The sequence below is a fragment of the Oncorhynchus mykiss genome, chromosome 1 (genome assembly GCF_057628025.1).
Source record: "Oncorhynchus mykiss isolate SJ-2025 chromosome 1, ASM5762802v1, whole genome shotgun sequence".
Classification (NCBI taxonomy): Eukaryota; Metazoa; Chordata; class Actinopteri; order Salmoniformes; family Salmonidae; genus Oncorhynchus; species Oncorhynchus mykiss.
The window spans coordinates 60,186,141-60,204,300 of NC_143022.1; the positions used below are offsets into that span (position 1 = coordinate 60,186,141).

General features: G+C 43.6%; 2 protein-coding genes across 3 annotated transcripts in view; one reads left to right on the forward strand and one right to left on the reverse strand.

Annotated features, from left to right (window-relative positions):
* cdh23 (cadherin-related 23) overlaps nucleotides 1-18,160 on the reverse strand; it is a 646,476-nt gene that overhangs the window by 105,471 nt on the left and 522,845 nt on the right. Inside the window, exons 37-39 of the mRNA XM_090235114.1 lie at nucleotides 17,787-18,008; nucleotides 8,612-8,731; nucleotides 8,186-8,366 (exon numbers count right to left, since the gene is read on the reverse strand). Coding sequence (XP_090091240.1) covers nucleotides 8,186-8,366; nucleotides 8,612-8,731; nucleotides 17,787-18,008 — 523 coding nt within the window. The remainder of the gene's footprint in view (nucleotides 1-8,185; nucleotides 8,367-8,611; nucleotides 8,732-17,786; nucleotides 18,009-18,160) is intronic.
* The window catches only part of vsir (V-set immunoregulatory receptor), a 62,942-nt gene that overhangs the window by 13,032 nt on the left and 31,750 nt on the right, over nucleotides 1-18,160 (forward strand). The window lies entirely within an intron of this gene.

An 18,160-nucleotide genomic window follows, 5' to 3' on the forward strand; every position in this document is an offset into this window, starting at 1 on the left:
AGTAAAACTAAACGCATGCTCTTCAACCGATTGCTGCCCGCACCTGACTTAGAATATGTGGACAACTACAAATACCTAGGTGTCTGGTTAGATTGTAAACTCTCCTTCCAGACTCACATTAAGCATCTCCAACCCAAAATTAAAGCCAGAATCGGCTTCCTATTTTGCAACAAAGCATCCTTCACTCATGCTGCCAAACATACCCTCGTAAAACTCACAATCCTACAGATCCTTGACTTCGGCGATGTAATTTACATAATAGCCTCCAACACTTATATTCGTTTTATATTCATCGCCAAACCCACTGGCTCCAGGTCATCTATAAGTCTTTTCTAGGTAAAGCCCGCCTTATCTCAGCTCACTGGTCACCATAGCAGCACACACCCGTAGCACACGCTCCAGCAGGTATATTTCACTGGTCACCCCCAAAGCCAATTCCTCAATTGGTCGCCTTTCCTTCCAGTTCTCTGCTGCCAATGACTGGAACAAATTGCAAAATTTACTGAAGCTGGATACTCATATCTCCATCACTAACTTTAAGCATCAGCTGTCAGAGCAGCTCACAGATCATTGCACCTGTACATAGTCCATCTGTAAATAGCCAATCCAACTACCTCATCCCCATATTGTTCATTATTTTTTCATTTTCATTAACCCTTCTTATTATGGTTGTCTGATAGTTGTAGTCCTTTCATTTGCTTTAGAAAATCATCTTCGTTACTGAAGTCAGCATACATACTTTCTGCGCCGACACTTTCCGGCACCGACAGAGATGGCCGCCTCGCTTCGCGTTCCTAGGAAACTATGCAGTTTTTTGTTTTTTTACGTGTTATTTCTTACATTAGTACCCCAGGTCATCTTAGGTTTCATTACATACAGTCGAGAAGAACTACTGAATATAAGATCAGCGTCAACTCACCATCAGTACGACCAAGAATATGTTTTTCGCGACGCGGACCCTGTGTTCTGCCTTACAAACAGGACAACGGAGTGGATCCTATGCAGCGACCCAAAAAAACGACTCCGAAAGAGAGGGAAACGAGGCGGTCTTCTGGTCAGACTCCGGAGACGGGCACACCGCGCACCACTCCCTAGCATTCTTCTTGCCAATGTCCAGTCTCTTGACAACAAGGTTGATGAAACCCGAGCAAGGGTAGCATTCCAGAGGGACATCAGAGACTGTAATGTCCTTTGCTTCACTGAAACATGGCTCACTGGAGAGACTCTATCCGAAGCGGTGCAGCCAACGGGTTTCTCCACGCATCGCGCTGACAGAAACAAACATCTTTCTGGTAAAAAGAGGGGCGGGGGCGTATGCCTCATGGCCAACGTGACATGGTGTGATGAAAGAAACATACAGGAACTCAAATCCTTCTGTTCACCTGATTTAGAATTCCTCACAATCAAATGTAGACCGCATTATCTACCAAGAGAATTCTCTTCGATTATAATCACAGCCGTATATTTCCCACCCCAAGCAGACACATCGATGGCTCTGAACGAACTTTATTTAACTCTCTGCAAACTGGAAACGATTTATCCGGAGGCTGCATTCATTGTAGCTGGGGATTTTAACAAGGCTAATCTGAAAACAAGACTCCCCAAATTTTATCAGCATATCGATTGCGCAACCAGGGGTGGAAAGACCTTGGATCATTGTTACTCTAACTTCCGCAACGCATATAAGGCCCTGCCCCGCCCCCCTTTCGGAAAAGCTGACCACGACTCCATTTTGTTGATCCCTGCCTACAGACAGAAACTAAAACAAGAGGCTCCCACGCTGAGGTCTGTCCAACGCTGGTCCGACCAAGCTGACTCCACACTCCAAGACTGCTTCCATCACGTGGACTGGGAGATGTTTCGTATTGCGTCAGATAACAACATTGACGAATACGCTGATTCGGTGTGCGAGTTCATTAGAACGTGCGTTGAAGATGTCGTTCCCATAGCAACGATTAAAACATTCCCTAACCAGAAACCGTGGATTGATGGCAGCATTCGTGTGAAACTGAAAGCGCGAACCACTGCTTTTAATCAGGGCAAGGTGTCTGGTAACATGACCGAATACAAACAGTGCAGCTATTCCCTCCGCAAGGCTATCAAACAAGCTAAGCGCCAGTACAGAGACAAAGTAGAATCTCAATTCAACGGCTCGGACACAAGAGGCATGTGGCAGGGTCTACAGTCAATCACGGACTACAGGAAGAAATCCAGCCCAGTCACGGACCAGGATGTCTTGCTCCCAGGCAGACTAAATAACTTTTTTGCCCGCTTTGAGGACAATACAGTGCCACTGACACGGCCTGCAACGAAAACATGCGGTCTCTCCTTCACTGCAGCCGAGGTGAGTAAGACATTTAAACGTGTTAACCCTCGCAAGGCTGCAGGCCCAGACGGCATCCCCAGCCGCGCCCTCAGAGCATGTGCAGACCAGCTGGCCGGTGTGTTTACGGACATATTCAATCAATCCCTATACCAGTCTGCTGTTCCCACATGCTTCAAGAGGGCCACCATTGTTCCTGTTCCCAAGAAAGCTAAGGTAACTGAGCTAAACGACTACCGCCCCGTAGCACTCACATCCGTCATCATGAAGTGCTTTGAGAGACTAGTCAAGGTCCATATCACCTCCACCCTACCTGACACCCTAGACCCACTCCAATTTGCTTACCGCCCAAATAGGTCCACAGACGATGCAATCTCAACCACACTGCACACTGCCCTAACCCATCTGGACAAGAGGAATACCTATGTGAGAATGCTGTTCATCGACTACAGCTCGGCATTCAACACCATAGTACCCTCCAAGCTCGTCATCAAGCTCGAGACCCTGGGTCTCGACCCCGCCCTGTGCAACTGGGTACTGGACTTCCTGACGGGCCGCCCCCAGGTGGTGAGGGTAGGCAACAACATCTCCTCCCCGCTGATCCTCAACACTGGGGCCCCACAATGGTGCGTTCTGAGCCCTCTCCTGTACTCCCTGTTCACCCACGACTGCGTGGCCACGCACGCCTCCAACTCAATCATCAAGTTTGCGGACGACACAACAGTGGTAGGCTTGATTACCAACAACGACGAGACGGCCTACAGGGAGGAGGTGAGGGCCCTCGGAGTGTGGTGTCAGGAAAATAACCTCACACTCAACGTCAACAAAACTAAGGAGATGATTGTGGACTTCAGGAAACAGCAGAGGGAACACCCCCCTATCCACATCGATGGAACAGTAGTGGAGAGGGTAGCAAGTTTTAAGTTCCTCGGCATACACATCACAGACAAACTGAATTGGTCCACTCACACAGACAGCATCGTGAAGAAGGCGCAGCAGCGCCTCTTCAACCTCAGGAGGCTGAAGAAATTCGGCTTGTCACCAAAAGCACTCACAAACTTCTACAGATGCACAATCGAGAGCATCCTGGCGGGCTGTATCACCGCCTGGTATGGCAACTGCACCGCCCTCAACCGTAAGGCTCTCCAGAGGGTAGTGAGGTCTGCACAACGCATCACCGGGGGCAAACTACCTGCCCTCCAGGACACCTACACCACCCGATGTCAAAGGAAGGCCATAAAGATCATCAAGGACATAAACCACCCGAGCCACTGCCTGTTCACCCCGCTATCATCCAGAAGGCGAGGTCAGTACAGGTGCATCAAAGCTGGGACCGAGAGACTGAAAAACAGCTTCTATCTCAAGGCCATCAGACTGTTAAACAGCCACCACTAACACTGAGTGGCTGCTGCCAACACACTGACACTGACTCAACTCCAGCCACTTTAATAATGGGAATTGATAGGAAATGATGTAAATATATCACTAGCCACTTTAAACAATGCTACCTTATATAATGTTACTTAGCCTACATTATTCATCTCATATGCATACGTATATACTGTACTCTATATCATCGACTGTATCCTTATGTAATACATGTATCACTAGCCACTTTAAACTATGCCACTTTGTTTACATACTCATCTCATTTGTACATACTGTACTCGATACCATCTACTGTATCTTGCCTATGCTGCTCTGTACCATCACTCATTCATATATCCTTATGTACATATTCTTTATCCCCTTACACTGTGTACAAGACAGTCGTTTTGGAATTGTTAGTTAGATTACTTGTTATTACTGCATTGTCGGAACTAGAAGCACAAGCATTTCGCTACACTCGCATTAACATCTGCTAACCATGTGTATGTGACAAATAAAATTTGATTTGATTTGATTTGCTGAAGACGACAAGCACTCTTTCACTATGTCTGAGTCGATAAAGGCCATCTTATGCCTAGCCAAGATCCATGCAATCTCAAATGCTGTCTCTGTCAGTTTCTCTGCAGAAGAGGTCGTTCTGTCCATCAGCGGTTGCTGTCCTTTCAGCAAAGCAGTAAGTTGTTGAATACCATTTTTTCGTAGACCCCTGCCAGGTGGAAATTTCTCTTTGTATGTGTAGTATTGAAATGCTGTTCTAAATTACCATTTTTAAAACCTGCGCACGTCTTCTTGCCAATTAAACAAAGTGGGTTTTGTGCCATGAAGTACAAAGAACAATTCTGTTCCATTTTTCTTGAAACATACGATTTATCTTTCAACAGCCGTACCTTTCTCTTTTTGCTAGCTTGTCCCTCATCTGTGTGCGAGGCTCTACTAATAGCTTCCTCATCCTCATTATTTGTAGTGGCAGTTTGCTCATTATTATGTTTTTGCTTGTGCTTGACTACGACAAATCGATACATTTTAAATGTTCCATTCGGCCAAGGATAGTGATGAATATTTACTTTGATGTGGCCCAAAATATGTTCAGTAGAGTGGACTAAACTGCTGCTTCTCTCAGCCCTCCACCTCTCGCCTCCATCGCTAGCCTACTTTCAAGTGAAGCAACTCGACTGCACATGTTGATGCAGCAGCTCAACATCTTATATAATGCCACATACTGGGTGAGTGAAATAGTGCAGTTTGTGTAATTTGAATCCTCAGAAATTATTGGACATTTTGCTGTATTTGGTAGTCTGTACCGCGAGCCGCCAATCAACGCAATCCGTGCAATGACTATGCCTGGCCTAGCCTCTAGAAAGCTGATGGGATCCTCCTATTTTTAAAAGAGGCCATCAAAATGATGTTTTCTTATACAATTGCATAGCATAACCTATTGAAATGTTGTGCAACATGGGCTTATAGGAACTCTTATTTCATTCCATGCATCAACCAGCTATGAGGAGCTGGCTCTCGCTGCGCAACAGGCGAACCTATTCCGCTAAAACTCTGAAAACCAGGGCTCTTATTAAGTGTTTGATTTGATTTTCGATTGTATTGACGTTAGAGTGGTTAGATGGTCATTATAAACCGGGTGGTTCAAGACCTGAATGCTGATTTGATGAAAGCCGTGGTAGATCAGACAGTACACCACGGGTATGGCCAAAAATGACTTTTTACTGTTCTAATTATGTTGATAACCAGTTTATAATACCAATAAGGCACCTCGGGTTTTGTGGTACATGGCCAATATACCAGGCACTCATAAGAACAGCCATTATCCCTGGTATATTGGCCATATACCACACGACCTCGTGCCTTATTGCTTGAATAGAGTGCTGAGTACCAGGCCGTTGGCAAGTTTGATAGGTTACTAATTACCATCAGGGGCATCAGAGCACAGTTTTGGAGAAGTCTACAGTTGTGGCCAAAAGTTTTGAGAATGACACAAATATTAATTTTCACAAAGTTTGCTGCTTCAGTGTCTTTAGATATTTTTGTCAGATGTTACTATGGAATACTGAAGTATAATTACAAGCATTTCATAAGTGTAAGGCTTTTATTGACAATTACATGAAGTTGATGCAAAGTCAACTTTTGCAGTGTTGAACCTTCTGTTTCAAATCCTTTGCAATCCACCCTGGCATGCTGTCAATTAATTTCTGGGCCACATCCTGATGGATGGCAGCCCATTCTTGCATAATCAATGCTTGGAGTTGGTCAGAATTTGTGGGTTTTTGTTTGTCTACCCGCCTCTTGAGGATTGACCACAAGTTCTCAATGGGATTAAGGTCTGGGAAGTTTCCTGGCCATGGACCCAAAATATCGATGTTTTGTTCCCCCAGCCACTTAGTTGTCACTTTTGCCTTATGGCAAGGTGCTCCATCATGCTGGGAAATGCATTGTTCGTCACCAAACTGTTCCTGGATGGTTGGGAGAAGTTGCTCTCGGAGGATGTGTTTGTACCATTATTTATTCATGGCTGTGTTCTTAGGCAAAATTGAGTGAGCCACTCCCTTGGATGAGAAGCAACCCCACACATGAATGGTCTAAGGATGCTTCACTGTAGGCATGACACAGGACTGATGGTAGCGATCACCTTGTCTCCTCCGGACAAGCTTTTTTCCGGATGCCCCAAACATTCAGAAAGGGGATTCATCAGAGAAAATGACTTTACCCCAGTCCTCAGCAGTCCAATCCCTGTACCTTTTTCAGAATATCAGTCTGTTCCTGATGTTTATCCCGGAGAGAAGTGGCTTATTTGCTGCCCTTCTTGACACCAGGCCATCCTCCAAAAGTCTTCGCCTCACTGTGCGTGCAGATGGACTCACACCTGCCTGCTGCCATTCCTGAGCAAGCTCTGCACTGATGGTGCCCCAATCCCGCAGCTGAATCAACTTTAGGGGACGGTCCTGGCGCTTGCTGGACTTTCTTGGGCGCCCGAAGCCGCCTTCACAACAATTGAACCGCTCTCCTTGAAGTTCTTGATGATCCGATAAATGGTTGATTTAGGTGCAATCTTACTGGCAGCAATATCCTTGCCTGTGAAGCCCTTTTTGTGCAAAGCAATGATGATGCACGTGTTTCCTTGCAGGTAACCATGTTTGACAGAGGAAGAACAATGATTCCAATCAGCATGACAGAGTGATCTCCAGCCTTGTCCTCGTCAACACTCACACCTGTGTTAACCTCTTTTGGGTAGGGGGCAGTATTTTGACATTCGGATGAAAAGTGTGCCCAAAGTAAACTGCCTGTTACTCAGGCCCAGAAGCTAGGATATGCATATAATTTAGATTTGGATAGAAAACACTCCAAAGTTTCTAAAACTGTTAAAATAATGTCTGTGAGTATAACAGAACTGATATGGCAGGTGAAACCCAGAGGACAAACTATCCCCCTCCAAAAAAATCAGCTTACCACTATATTCAATGGCTGTCACTTTAATTATAAGGCTAAATCCTCCCAGGTTGCAGTTCCTAGGGCTTCCACTAGATTCAACAGTCTTTAGAAAGAGTTTCAGGCATGTTTTCGGAAAAATGAGCCAGAAAATGTAGTTTTTCTAGGTGGCTCCCATTTTGGCTGTCGTGTTTCCAAGCGCATGGAATTTTTCTGCGGTAAAGACAATAACGATTCTCCGTCTTAAATTGTATTGTTTATTTATGTTTTAGGGTACCTATGTTTGATTATGAACGTTGTTTGACTTGTTTGGAAAAGTTTATTACTAAAGTTTAGGATTAATTTTGATGGAGGAAAACTGGGTGGATTATTGACAGAAGCGTGCCAGCTAAACTGAGTTTTTATGGATATAAAGAAGGACATTATGAAACAAAAGGACCATTTGTGATGTATTTGGGACCTTTTGGAGTGCCAACAGAAGAAGATCATCAAAGATAAGGCATTTATTATATCGCTATTTCTGATTTTCGTGGCTCACCTGCCTGGATGAAATATGTTTTTCATGCTTTTGTAAACAGGGCACTGTCCTCAGATAATCGCATGGTGTGCTTTCGCCATAAAGCCTTTTTGAAATCTGACACAGCAGCTGGATTAACAAGAAGTTAAGCTTTGTTTTGATGTAATACACTGTTTGATGTCAGCTGGTCCTTTTGTGGCAGGGCTGAAATGCAGTGGAAATGTTTTTGGGGGATTCAGTTAATTTGCATGGCAAAGAGGGACTTCGCAATTAATTGCAATTCATCTGATCACTCTTCATAACATTCTGGAGTATTTGCAAATTGCCATCATACAAACTGAGGCAGCAGACTTTGTGAAAATTAATATTTGTGTCATCTCAAAACTTTTGGCTACGACTATAGTTGCCACGACTCAAAGGTCACATGGAATTTGACTGTGGGTCATGACTCATGACTGCTGGTGTGGCGGTAATACGTCACGGTAACAGCCCTAACCCCAACCCACACACATCCTACTCACTCTGGGGGTCTCCGGCAGTGATGCTGTACTCCACTTTGCCGTTGAGTCCAGAGTCTTGGTCAGTGGCTTTGAGGGTCCAGACCCGGGGTCCCGGCTGGCCCTCTGTTATCTTAAAGGGCCCCTCATAGACCTTGGGGAAGGTGGGGGTCACATCGTTCACATCCAGGACATTCACCAACACCTTGAAAAGACCAGTGGAAACAACTTGTTCAGAGATCTGTATGGCCTATATGTATATTTACGTGATTAAAGGAATAGTTCACTTTTTGTAGAAAAAAATGTGGGTCATTAATTTTGATGAACAAAAACCCCTGCAAATATCACAGATTGCAACTTTAATATGATGTGTACAAACTACATTAAAAACAAGGCCTTAATAAACATGGTGTGTGTGTGTGTGTTTCTGTGTTCTGTCATTGTCATCACCGTAGTGCTGGATGTCAGGCGGAGGGCATGGATGGGACACTGGTCTGTTGCTGTGACGACAAGTGCGTAGTGTCCATTGCTGATCTCAAAGTCCAGCTCCTTCACTGCAACAATCTTTCCCTGGACACACACCCATGCACAAAAAGACAACTACTTTAACACTCAACGCTATTCAAAATATTGTACAGTCAGTGTGTTCACAAACTACACACAGTTCCAGACCTTGGATCAAATACTTACTGAAATATTTTAAATACTTACTTAGTTTTAGAAGTGGTGGGGACATAATAATATATATACAGTATATACAGTGCCAGTCAAAAGTTTGGACACACCTACTCATTCAAAGGTTTTTCTATATTTAAAAAAAAACTATTTTCTACATTGTAGAATAATAGTGAAGACATCAAAACTATGAAATTACACATGAAGTAATCTAAAAGTGTTAAACTAATCAAAATAGATTTAAGATTCTTCAAAGTAGCCACCCTTTGCCTTGTTGACAGCTTTGCACTCTTGGCATTCTCTCAACCAGCTTCACTTGGAATGCTTTTACAACAGTCTTGAAGGAGAGCCCACTTATGATGAGCACTTGTTGGCTGCTTTTACTTCACTCTGCGGTCCAACTCATCCCAAACAATCTCAATTCGGTTGAGGTCAGATGATTGTGGAAGCCAGGTAATCTGATGCAGCACTCCATCACTCTCCTTGGTTCAATAGCCCTTACATAGCCTGGAGGTGTGTTTTGGGTCATTGTCCTATTGAAAAACAAATGATAGTCCCAAAAATGCGCAAACCAGATGGGATGGCGTATCGCTGCAGAATGCTGTGGTGGCCATGCTGGTTAAGTGTGCCTTGAATTCTAAATAATTCCCCAACAGTGTTACCAGCAAAGCGACCCCACACCTCCTCATCAATGTTTCACCACACATCCATTCACGTGGCATCAATTCACCTACTCTGGGTCTCACAAAGACACAGCAGTTGGAACTAAACACTCTTCAGACCGACGGACAGATTTCCATCGGTCTAATGTCCATTGCTCGTGTTTCTTGGCCCAAGCAAGTCTCTTCTTATGATTGGTGTCCTTTAGTAGTGGTTTCTTTGCAGCAATTCAACCACGAAGGCTTGATTCACAGTCTCCTCTGAACAGTTGAGATGTGTCTGTTACTTGAACTCTGTGAAGCATTTACTTAGGCTGCAATTTCTGAGGCTGGTAACTCTAATAAACTTATCCTCTGCAGCCGAGGTAACTCTGGGTCTTCCTTTCCTGTGGCAATTCTCAGGAGAGCCAGTTTCACCATAGCGCTTGATGGTTGTTGTGACTGTACTTGAAGAAACTTTGAAAGTTCTTGAAATGTTCCGTATTGACTGACCTTCATGTCTTAAAGTAATGATGGACTGTCATTTCTCTTTGCTTATTTGAGCTGTTCTTGCCATAATATGAACTTGGTCTTTTACCAAAATAGGGCTATCTTCTGTATACAACACAACTGATTAGCTCAGAAGCATTAGCAAAATAAATTCAACAAATTAACTTTAAACTAGGCACATCTGTTAATTGAAATGCATTCCAGGTGACTAACTCATGAAGCTGGTTGAGAGAATGCCAAAAGTGTGCAAAGCTGTCATCAAGGCAAAGGGTGGTTACTTTGAAGAATCTCAAATTTAAAATATATTTTGTTTTGTTTAACACTTTTTGGGTTACTACATGATTCAATAGGTGTAATTTCATAGTTGTGATGTCTTCACTATTATTGTACAACGTAGAAAATAGTAAACATAAAGAAAAACCCTGGAATAAGTAGATGTGTCTAATCTTTTGACTGGTACTGTATATATTTTTTAAAATATATTTTCCTTTATTATTTTCTCCTAACCCTACAATCACTTCCATAATGGAGTAAATTAATCGCCAACAACAACAATTACAATAGTTATCTTTTGTTTGTATTTAGTCACATCTTTCAGCTCCACTTATCCCCTCCCATCTGTCTCTGAACACCATCAAGTTTTGATTTCTATTTGCCATATATTTTAAACTGTGCTGTGATGTTTCACAAAGTTTCTACATATTGTAAATTAAAAATATATATTTTTTGCTAAAAGTATTATTATTTAATTGATCGATTGACTATGACTTTTTAAATCACCCAGCAGTGCAATTTGCAGAGGGGGACATAATTTGGCAGGGGGTCTGGGGGCCCTCCATTTTGGGGGCATCTAAACAAAAGCACATTTCCTGCATTTCTACACAATTTATTATGACCCATGGCCCAACAACAAAAAGTACAGAGCATTCGGAAAGTATTCAGACCCCCCTTTTCCACATTTTGTTACGTAACATTCTAAAATTGATTAAATAAATATTTTTACTCATAAATCTACACACAATAACCCAAAATGACAAATCGTACATGTCTGAGCAAAAAACAAGCCATGAGGTCGAAGGAATTGTCCGTAGAGCTCCGAGAAAGGATTGTGTCCAGGCACTGATCTGGGGAAGGGTACCAGAAAATGTCTGTAGCAATGAAGGTCCCCAACAACACAGTGGCCTCCATCATTCTTAAATGGAAGAAGTCTGGAACCACCCAACCTCTTCCTAGAGCTGGCCACCCGGCCAAACTGAACAATCGGGGGAGAAGGGCCTTGGTCAGGGAGGTGACCAAGAACCCGATGGTCACACTGACAGAGCTCCAGAGTTCCTCTGTGGAGTTGGGAGGACCTTCCAGAAGTACAACCATCTCTACAGCACTCCACCAATCAGGCCTTTATGTTAGAGTGGCTAGACAGAAGCCACTCCTCAGTAAAAGGAACATGACAGCCCGCTTGGCACCTACAGGACACTCGGACCATGAGAAACAAGATTATTTGCTCTGATGAAACCAAGATTGAACTATTCAGCCAGAAACCCAAGCATCACGTCTGGAGGAAACATGGCACCATCCCTATGGCGAAGCATAGTGGTGGCAGCATCATGCTGTGGGAATGTTTTTCAGGGGCAGGGACTGGGAGACTAGTCAAGATCGCGGGAAAGATGAACGGCGCAAAGTACAGAGAGATCCTTGATGAAAACCTGCTCCAGTGCACTCATGACCTCAGACTATGGTGAAGGTTCAACTTCCAACAGGACAATGACCCGAAGCACACTGCCAAGACAATGCAGAAGTGGCTTCAGGACAAGTTTCTGAATGTCCTTGAGTGGCCCAGCCAGACTTGAACCTGATCAAGCATCTCTGGAGAGACCTAAAAATAGCTGTGCAGCGACTCTTCCCATCCAACCTGACAGAGATTGAGAGGATCTACAGAGATTGAGAGGATCTGCAGAGAAGAATGGGAGGAACTCCACAAATACAGGTGTGCCAAGCTTGTAGCGTCATACCCAAGAAGACTCAAGGCTGTATTCGCTGCTAAAGGTGCTTCAACGAAGTACTGAGTAAAGGGTCTGAATACTTATGTAAATCTTTTTTATTTTTAATACATTTTCTAAAATGTCTAAAATCCGTTTTTTGCATTTTCATAATGGGGTATTGTGTGTAGATTGATGAAGAAAAAACGATTTAATGAATTTTAGAATAAGGCTATAACGTAACACAATGTGGAAAAAGTCAAGGGGTCTGAATACTTTCCGAATGTTTAAGTGTTTGATAAGACTTTAACTAGATACAAGATCTTTCAATCATCAATATTGTGTTGGACCTTTAGAAAATAGTCTAACAAATGAACAACTCTTACAAATACAGTACAAAGAGAAACTTTGATTGTCTTTAAGACATGCTCTATATGCAAATTGGAAAATTATTGTAGCTTGGGATTTTGACAAAGCAAATTTGAGGACAAGGCTGCTGAAGATCAACATATCGACTGTACTACTCACGCTGCTAACTATCAACCACTGCTATTCAAACATCCAGAATGCTTACAAGGCCCTCCCCTGCCCTCCTTTCGGCAAATCTGACCACGACTCCATCTTGCTCTACCCTTCCTATAGGCAGACACTCAAACAGGAAGTACCCGTAATAAGAGCTATTCAACGCTGGTCTGACCAATCGGAATCCACACTTGAGGATTGTTTTGATCAAGTGGACTGGGATATGTTTTGAGTAGCTTGCGAAAAAAGGCTAGACGCATACATGGATACAGTGACTGAGTTCATAAGGAAGTGTATAGGAGATGTAGTAGCCACTGTGACTATTAAAACCTACCCTAACCAGAAACCGTGGATAGATTGTATCATTAACACAAAACTGAAAGAGCAAACCAACACATTTAACCATGGCAAGGTGGATAACGCTTTGAGGATAACACAGTGCTACCGACACGGCCCGCTACCAAGGACTGTGGGTACTCCTTCTCCGTGGCCGACGTGAGTAAAACATTCAAATGTGTTAACCCTCGCAAGGCTGCTGGCCCAGACGGCATCCCTAACCGCGCCCTCAGAGCATGCGCAGACCAGCTGACTGGTGTGTTTACGGGCATTTTCAATCTCTCCCTATCTCAGTCTGCTGTCCCCACATGCTTCAAGATGGCCACCATTGTTCCTGTACCCAAGAAGGCAAAGGTAAATTAATTTAATGACTATCGCCTCGTAGCACTCACCTCTGTCATCATGAAGTGCTTTGAGAGACTAGTCAAGGGTCATATAACCTCTACCTTACCTGCCACCCTAGACCCACTTCAAAATGCTTACCGACCCCAATAGATCCACAGACGATGCAATCACCATCACTCTGCACACTGCCCTATCCCATCTGGACAAGAGCAATACCCATGTAAGAATGCTGTTTATTGAATATAGCTTAGCACTCAACATCATAGAACCCTCCAAGCTCATCATTAAGCTCGAGGCCCTGGTCTGAACCTCGCCCTGTGCAACTGGGTCCTGGACTTCCTGACGGGTCGCCCCCAGGTGGTGAAGGTAGGAAACATCACCTCCACTCCACTGATCCTCAACATTGGGGCCCCACAAGGGTGCGTGCTCAGCCCCCTCCTGTACTCCCTGTTCACCCATGACTGCTCGGCCAAGCACACCTCCAACTTAAACATCAAGTTTGCAGATGAATAGTAGGCTTGATTACCAACGATGACGAGACAGCCTACAGGGAGGAGGTGAGGGCTCTGGGAGTGTGGTGCCTGGAAAACAACTTCTCACTCAACGTCAACAAAACAAAGGTGATGATCGGAAATGATCGGAAAAAGCACAGGGTGCACCCCCCTATGTACATCACCGCGACCGCAGTGGAGAAGGTGGAAAGCTTCAAGTTCCTTGGTGTACACATCACTGACAAACTGAAATGTACCACCCACACAGACAGTGTGGTGAAGAAGGGGCAAAGGAGCCTCTTCAACCTCAGGAGGCTAAAGAAATTTGCATGTCACCAAAAAACCCACAAACTTTTACAGATGCACAATTGAAAGCATCCTGTTGGGCTGCATCACCGCCTGGTACGGCAACTGCACCGCCCACAACAGAAAGGCTTGAGGGTGGTGCAATCTGCCCAACGCATTACCAGGGGCAAACTACCCGCCCTCCAGGACACCTGCAGCACCCGGTGTCAAGGGAAGGCCTAAAAGATAATCAAGGACATCAACCACCCGAGCCACTGTCTGTTCACCCCGCTATCATCCATAAGGCGAGGTCAGGACAGGTGCATCAAAGCTTGGACCGAGAGACAGAAAAACAGCTTCTATTTCAAGCCCATCAGACTGTTAAATAGACATCACTAGCACATTAGAGGCTGCTGCATATAGGCATAGAAATCATAGAAATGTATATGCCTATAGGCACTGGCCACTTTAAGGAATGGAACACTAGTCACTTAATAATGTTTACATATCTTGCATTACTCATCTCATATGTACAGTGGGGCAAAAAGTATTTAGTCAGCCACCAATTGTGCAAGTTCACCCACTTAAAAAGATGACCAGTAATTTTCATCATAGCTACACTTCAACTATGACAGACAAAATGAGGGAAAAAAATCCAGAAAATCACATTGTAGGATTTTTTATTAATTAATTTGCAAATTATGGTGGAAAATAAGTATTTGGTCACCTACAAACAAGCAAGAATTCTGGCTCTCACAGACCTGTAACTTCTTCTTTAAGAGGCTCCTCTGTCCTCCACGCTTTACCTGTATTAATGGCACCTGTTTGAACTTGTTATCAGTATAAAAGACACCTGTCCACAACCTCAAACAGTCACACTCCAAACTCCACTATGGCCAAGACCAAAGAGCTGTCAAAGGACAGCAGAAACAAAATTGTAGACCTGCACCAGGCTGGGAAGACTGAATCTGCAATAGGTAAGCAGCTTGGTTTGAAGAAATCAACTGTGGGAGCAATTATTAGGAAATGGAAGACATACAAACCACTGAAAATCTCCCTTGATCTGGGGCTCCACGCAAGATCTCACCCCGTGGGGTCAAAATGATCACAAGAACAGTGAGCAAAAATCCCAGAACCACACGGCGGGATCTAGTGAATGACCTGCAGAGAGCTTGGACCAAAGTAACAAAGCCTACCATCAGTAACACACTACGCTGCCAGGGACTCAAATCCTGCAGTGCCAGACGTGTCCCCCTGCTTAAGCCAGTACATGTCCAGGCCCGTCTGAAGTTTGCTAGAGAGCATTTGGATGATCCAGAAGAAAATTGGGAGAATGTCATATGGTCTGATGAAACCAAAATATAACTTTTTGGTAAAAACTCAACTCGTCGTGTTTGGAGGACAAAGAATGCTGAGTTGCATCCAAAGAACACCATACCTACTGTGAAGCATGGGGGTGGAAACATCATGCTTTGGGGCTGTTTTTCTGCAAAGGGACCAGGACGACTGATCCATGTAAAGGAAAGAATGAATGGTGCCATGTATCGTGAGATTTTGAGTGAAAACCTCCTTCCATCAGCAAGGGCATTGAAGATGAAACGTGGCTGGGTCTTTCAGCATGACAATGATCCCAAACACACCGCCCGGGCAACGAAGGAGTGGCTTCGTAAGAAGCATTTCAAGGTCCTGGAGTGGCCTAGCCAGTCTCCAGATCTCAACCCCATAGAAAATCTTTGGGGGAAGTTGAAAGTCCGTGTTGCCCAGCAACAGCCCTAAAACATCAACATTCCATGGAGGAATGGGCCACAATACCAGCAACAGTGTGTGAAAACCTTGTGAAGACTTACAGAAAACGTTTGACCTCTGTCATTGCCAACAAAGGGTATATAACAAAGTATTGAGATAAACATTTGTTATTGACCAAATACTTATTTTCCACCATAATTTGCAAATAAATTCATAAAAAATCCTACAATGTGATTTTCTGGATTTTTTTCTCTCATTTTGTCTGTTATAGTTGAAGTGTACCTATGATGAAAATTACAGGCCTCTCTCATATTTTTAAGTGGGAGAACTTGCACAATTGGTGGCTGACTAAATACTTTTTTGCCCCACTGTATATACTGTATTCTATACTATATCTTAGTCTGTTACGCTGTAGGAGCATATACCCACGTGCCATCTCCTCATTGGTTTTTAGGACCATATACCCACGTGGGTGATTAAGAGATGAACTGAGGTCCACACTCCGGTCTAGTTGGTGGTGGTAATATACCTTAAAGTTGGTTGCGACCGCCATATAAAGTCCAAAGAAGAAGAAGATGCCTGAAGGAGGAGAGATTACCTAAAACAAACTCAGTTTACCCTTTTATCTGTAGATTAATTGTCAGAGTAGAGGACCTTTTGCATTTCAGGTTAAATAAAAACACAATGTCATTTTAAATTAGCTAGCAACAGCAAGTTAGCTAGTTAAATTGCCATAAATGTTAGTTTATCGACCTGTCCCCAAATTACTATAGTTGGTTCAGAGTTCATTTGATATTTCAACCTGCGTGTCCTGATCGTGACTGGTGCACATGCACAGGCTGTCTGATCAGCATGTTAGGCTACTATGGTGAGCGAGCATTGCACCTTTGCATTTTCAATTAAGTATGGATTACCCATTTATTTGTCTCTGCCTGCAAATCGTCATCCTAAAAGGTAGGCTATATCCTATTGGAAAATGCAAAATGTAGTGTTGCTGTCATCATTCTTGCTGCCTGCAGTTCAGTAGCCATACCTGCGAGATCAGTTGCACGTGTGGTCTCAAATAAATAAAGTAGGCTATAGCCTATGTATACATGGGTTGAGAAGCACAGGACAGTTATCTTTCACAGGAAAAGTACTTCCTAAGTAGGCCTGTGATTAGGCTATAGTTTACTACATTGCCTGTAAATAGGCCTATATATTGATCACCCATATTTCTCCATCTCAAAATCTTCCCACTCCTAAAGGTAGTCTATAAAATAGCTCAAGAGAAAATGCAAGTCAATCCAACACTGCTCTCTTCAAACTACATCTAGCATATTGGCTGATAAAGCCCATTAATAAAATATAAGGGCCATGTGAAATTCTCTGGTAATTTAACCTATTTCTTAAGTTATTTTTGCGCGTTTGATATTGCCTATAGAGTGCAAAATTGCTGGGACCATGGCTGGCAATTGAGCTACATCACATCCGCCTAAAATAACATTGTGAGACTGCAGTTGAGTTTGGGACCAGTTCTTGCAGTATTGGGTGGGAGCGAGTGTGGGATGAAGAAAGCCATCCTGTACAGACCTCTACTGTACACCATGACAGTGAAGCATGTAACGTTAGATGTTTATTACTGTGTCAGTGTGAAAAGTAGGGAATTAGATCAGGGAACTGACAGATCAATAACGTTACATTGACATACTGACTAATACAACTCACATGGCACTGAAGAAACATCAGAATATCACTCTTCAATCATTTGGCCAATGATTTCCTTGTTTGATTCAGGTCTAGTTTGATTGAGGCGAAAATAACAGCTAATGTAAGCCAACTTTTTGCTAGCTCTCTATCTAACGGCACATCAACTGGTGAAAGCCTGCCAAGTTCATTTACTTCTGAAAAGTGACAAAACAAAGGCTACTAAACATGTCCAAACAAACAGCCTAAATCCAGTCGGATAAACACTTCAAACAGCCTAACCGACCGCTCGGAGGCGTCTGCATGGTCCTAAAGCACACCGTTGCCTAGCTTTGTATCACATTCCAATTATAAAACTGGGGTGGACAAAAATGCAATTTCAGAATTTGTGTAAAATATCTGTCCATATTCTTACGGTAATTTGATTGATGCAGAAGGTGATGGCCAGGTTGCCGTGGTCGATGGTGTATCGGAGGGTGCCGTTGAGGCCCTCGTCTGGGTCGATGGCGGTTACTGTGGCAATGGTGGCCCCCAAGGTGTCGGGGCCCTCGCTCAGCACCGTCACATACTCCTCCTCTGGAAACTCTGGCGCGTTGTCATTTTCATCCACTATATGCACGTAGATGGTGGTCGATGACTGGTGGGGAAACAAAAATTGGTGTAGAAAAAGCATGTTGAGGGCACATACATTACTGAGTGAAAAATAAACTCCAGCACACTAGTGATCTTGACACTCCACATGTTTGATAGATCTATATGGTCACAGGAAATATATAGATTTCCCTTTTA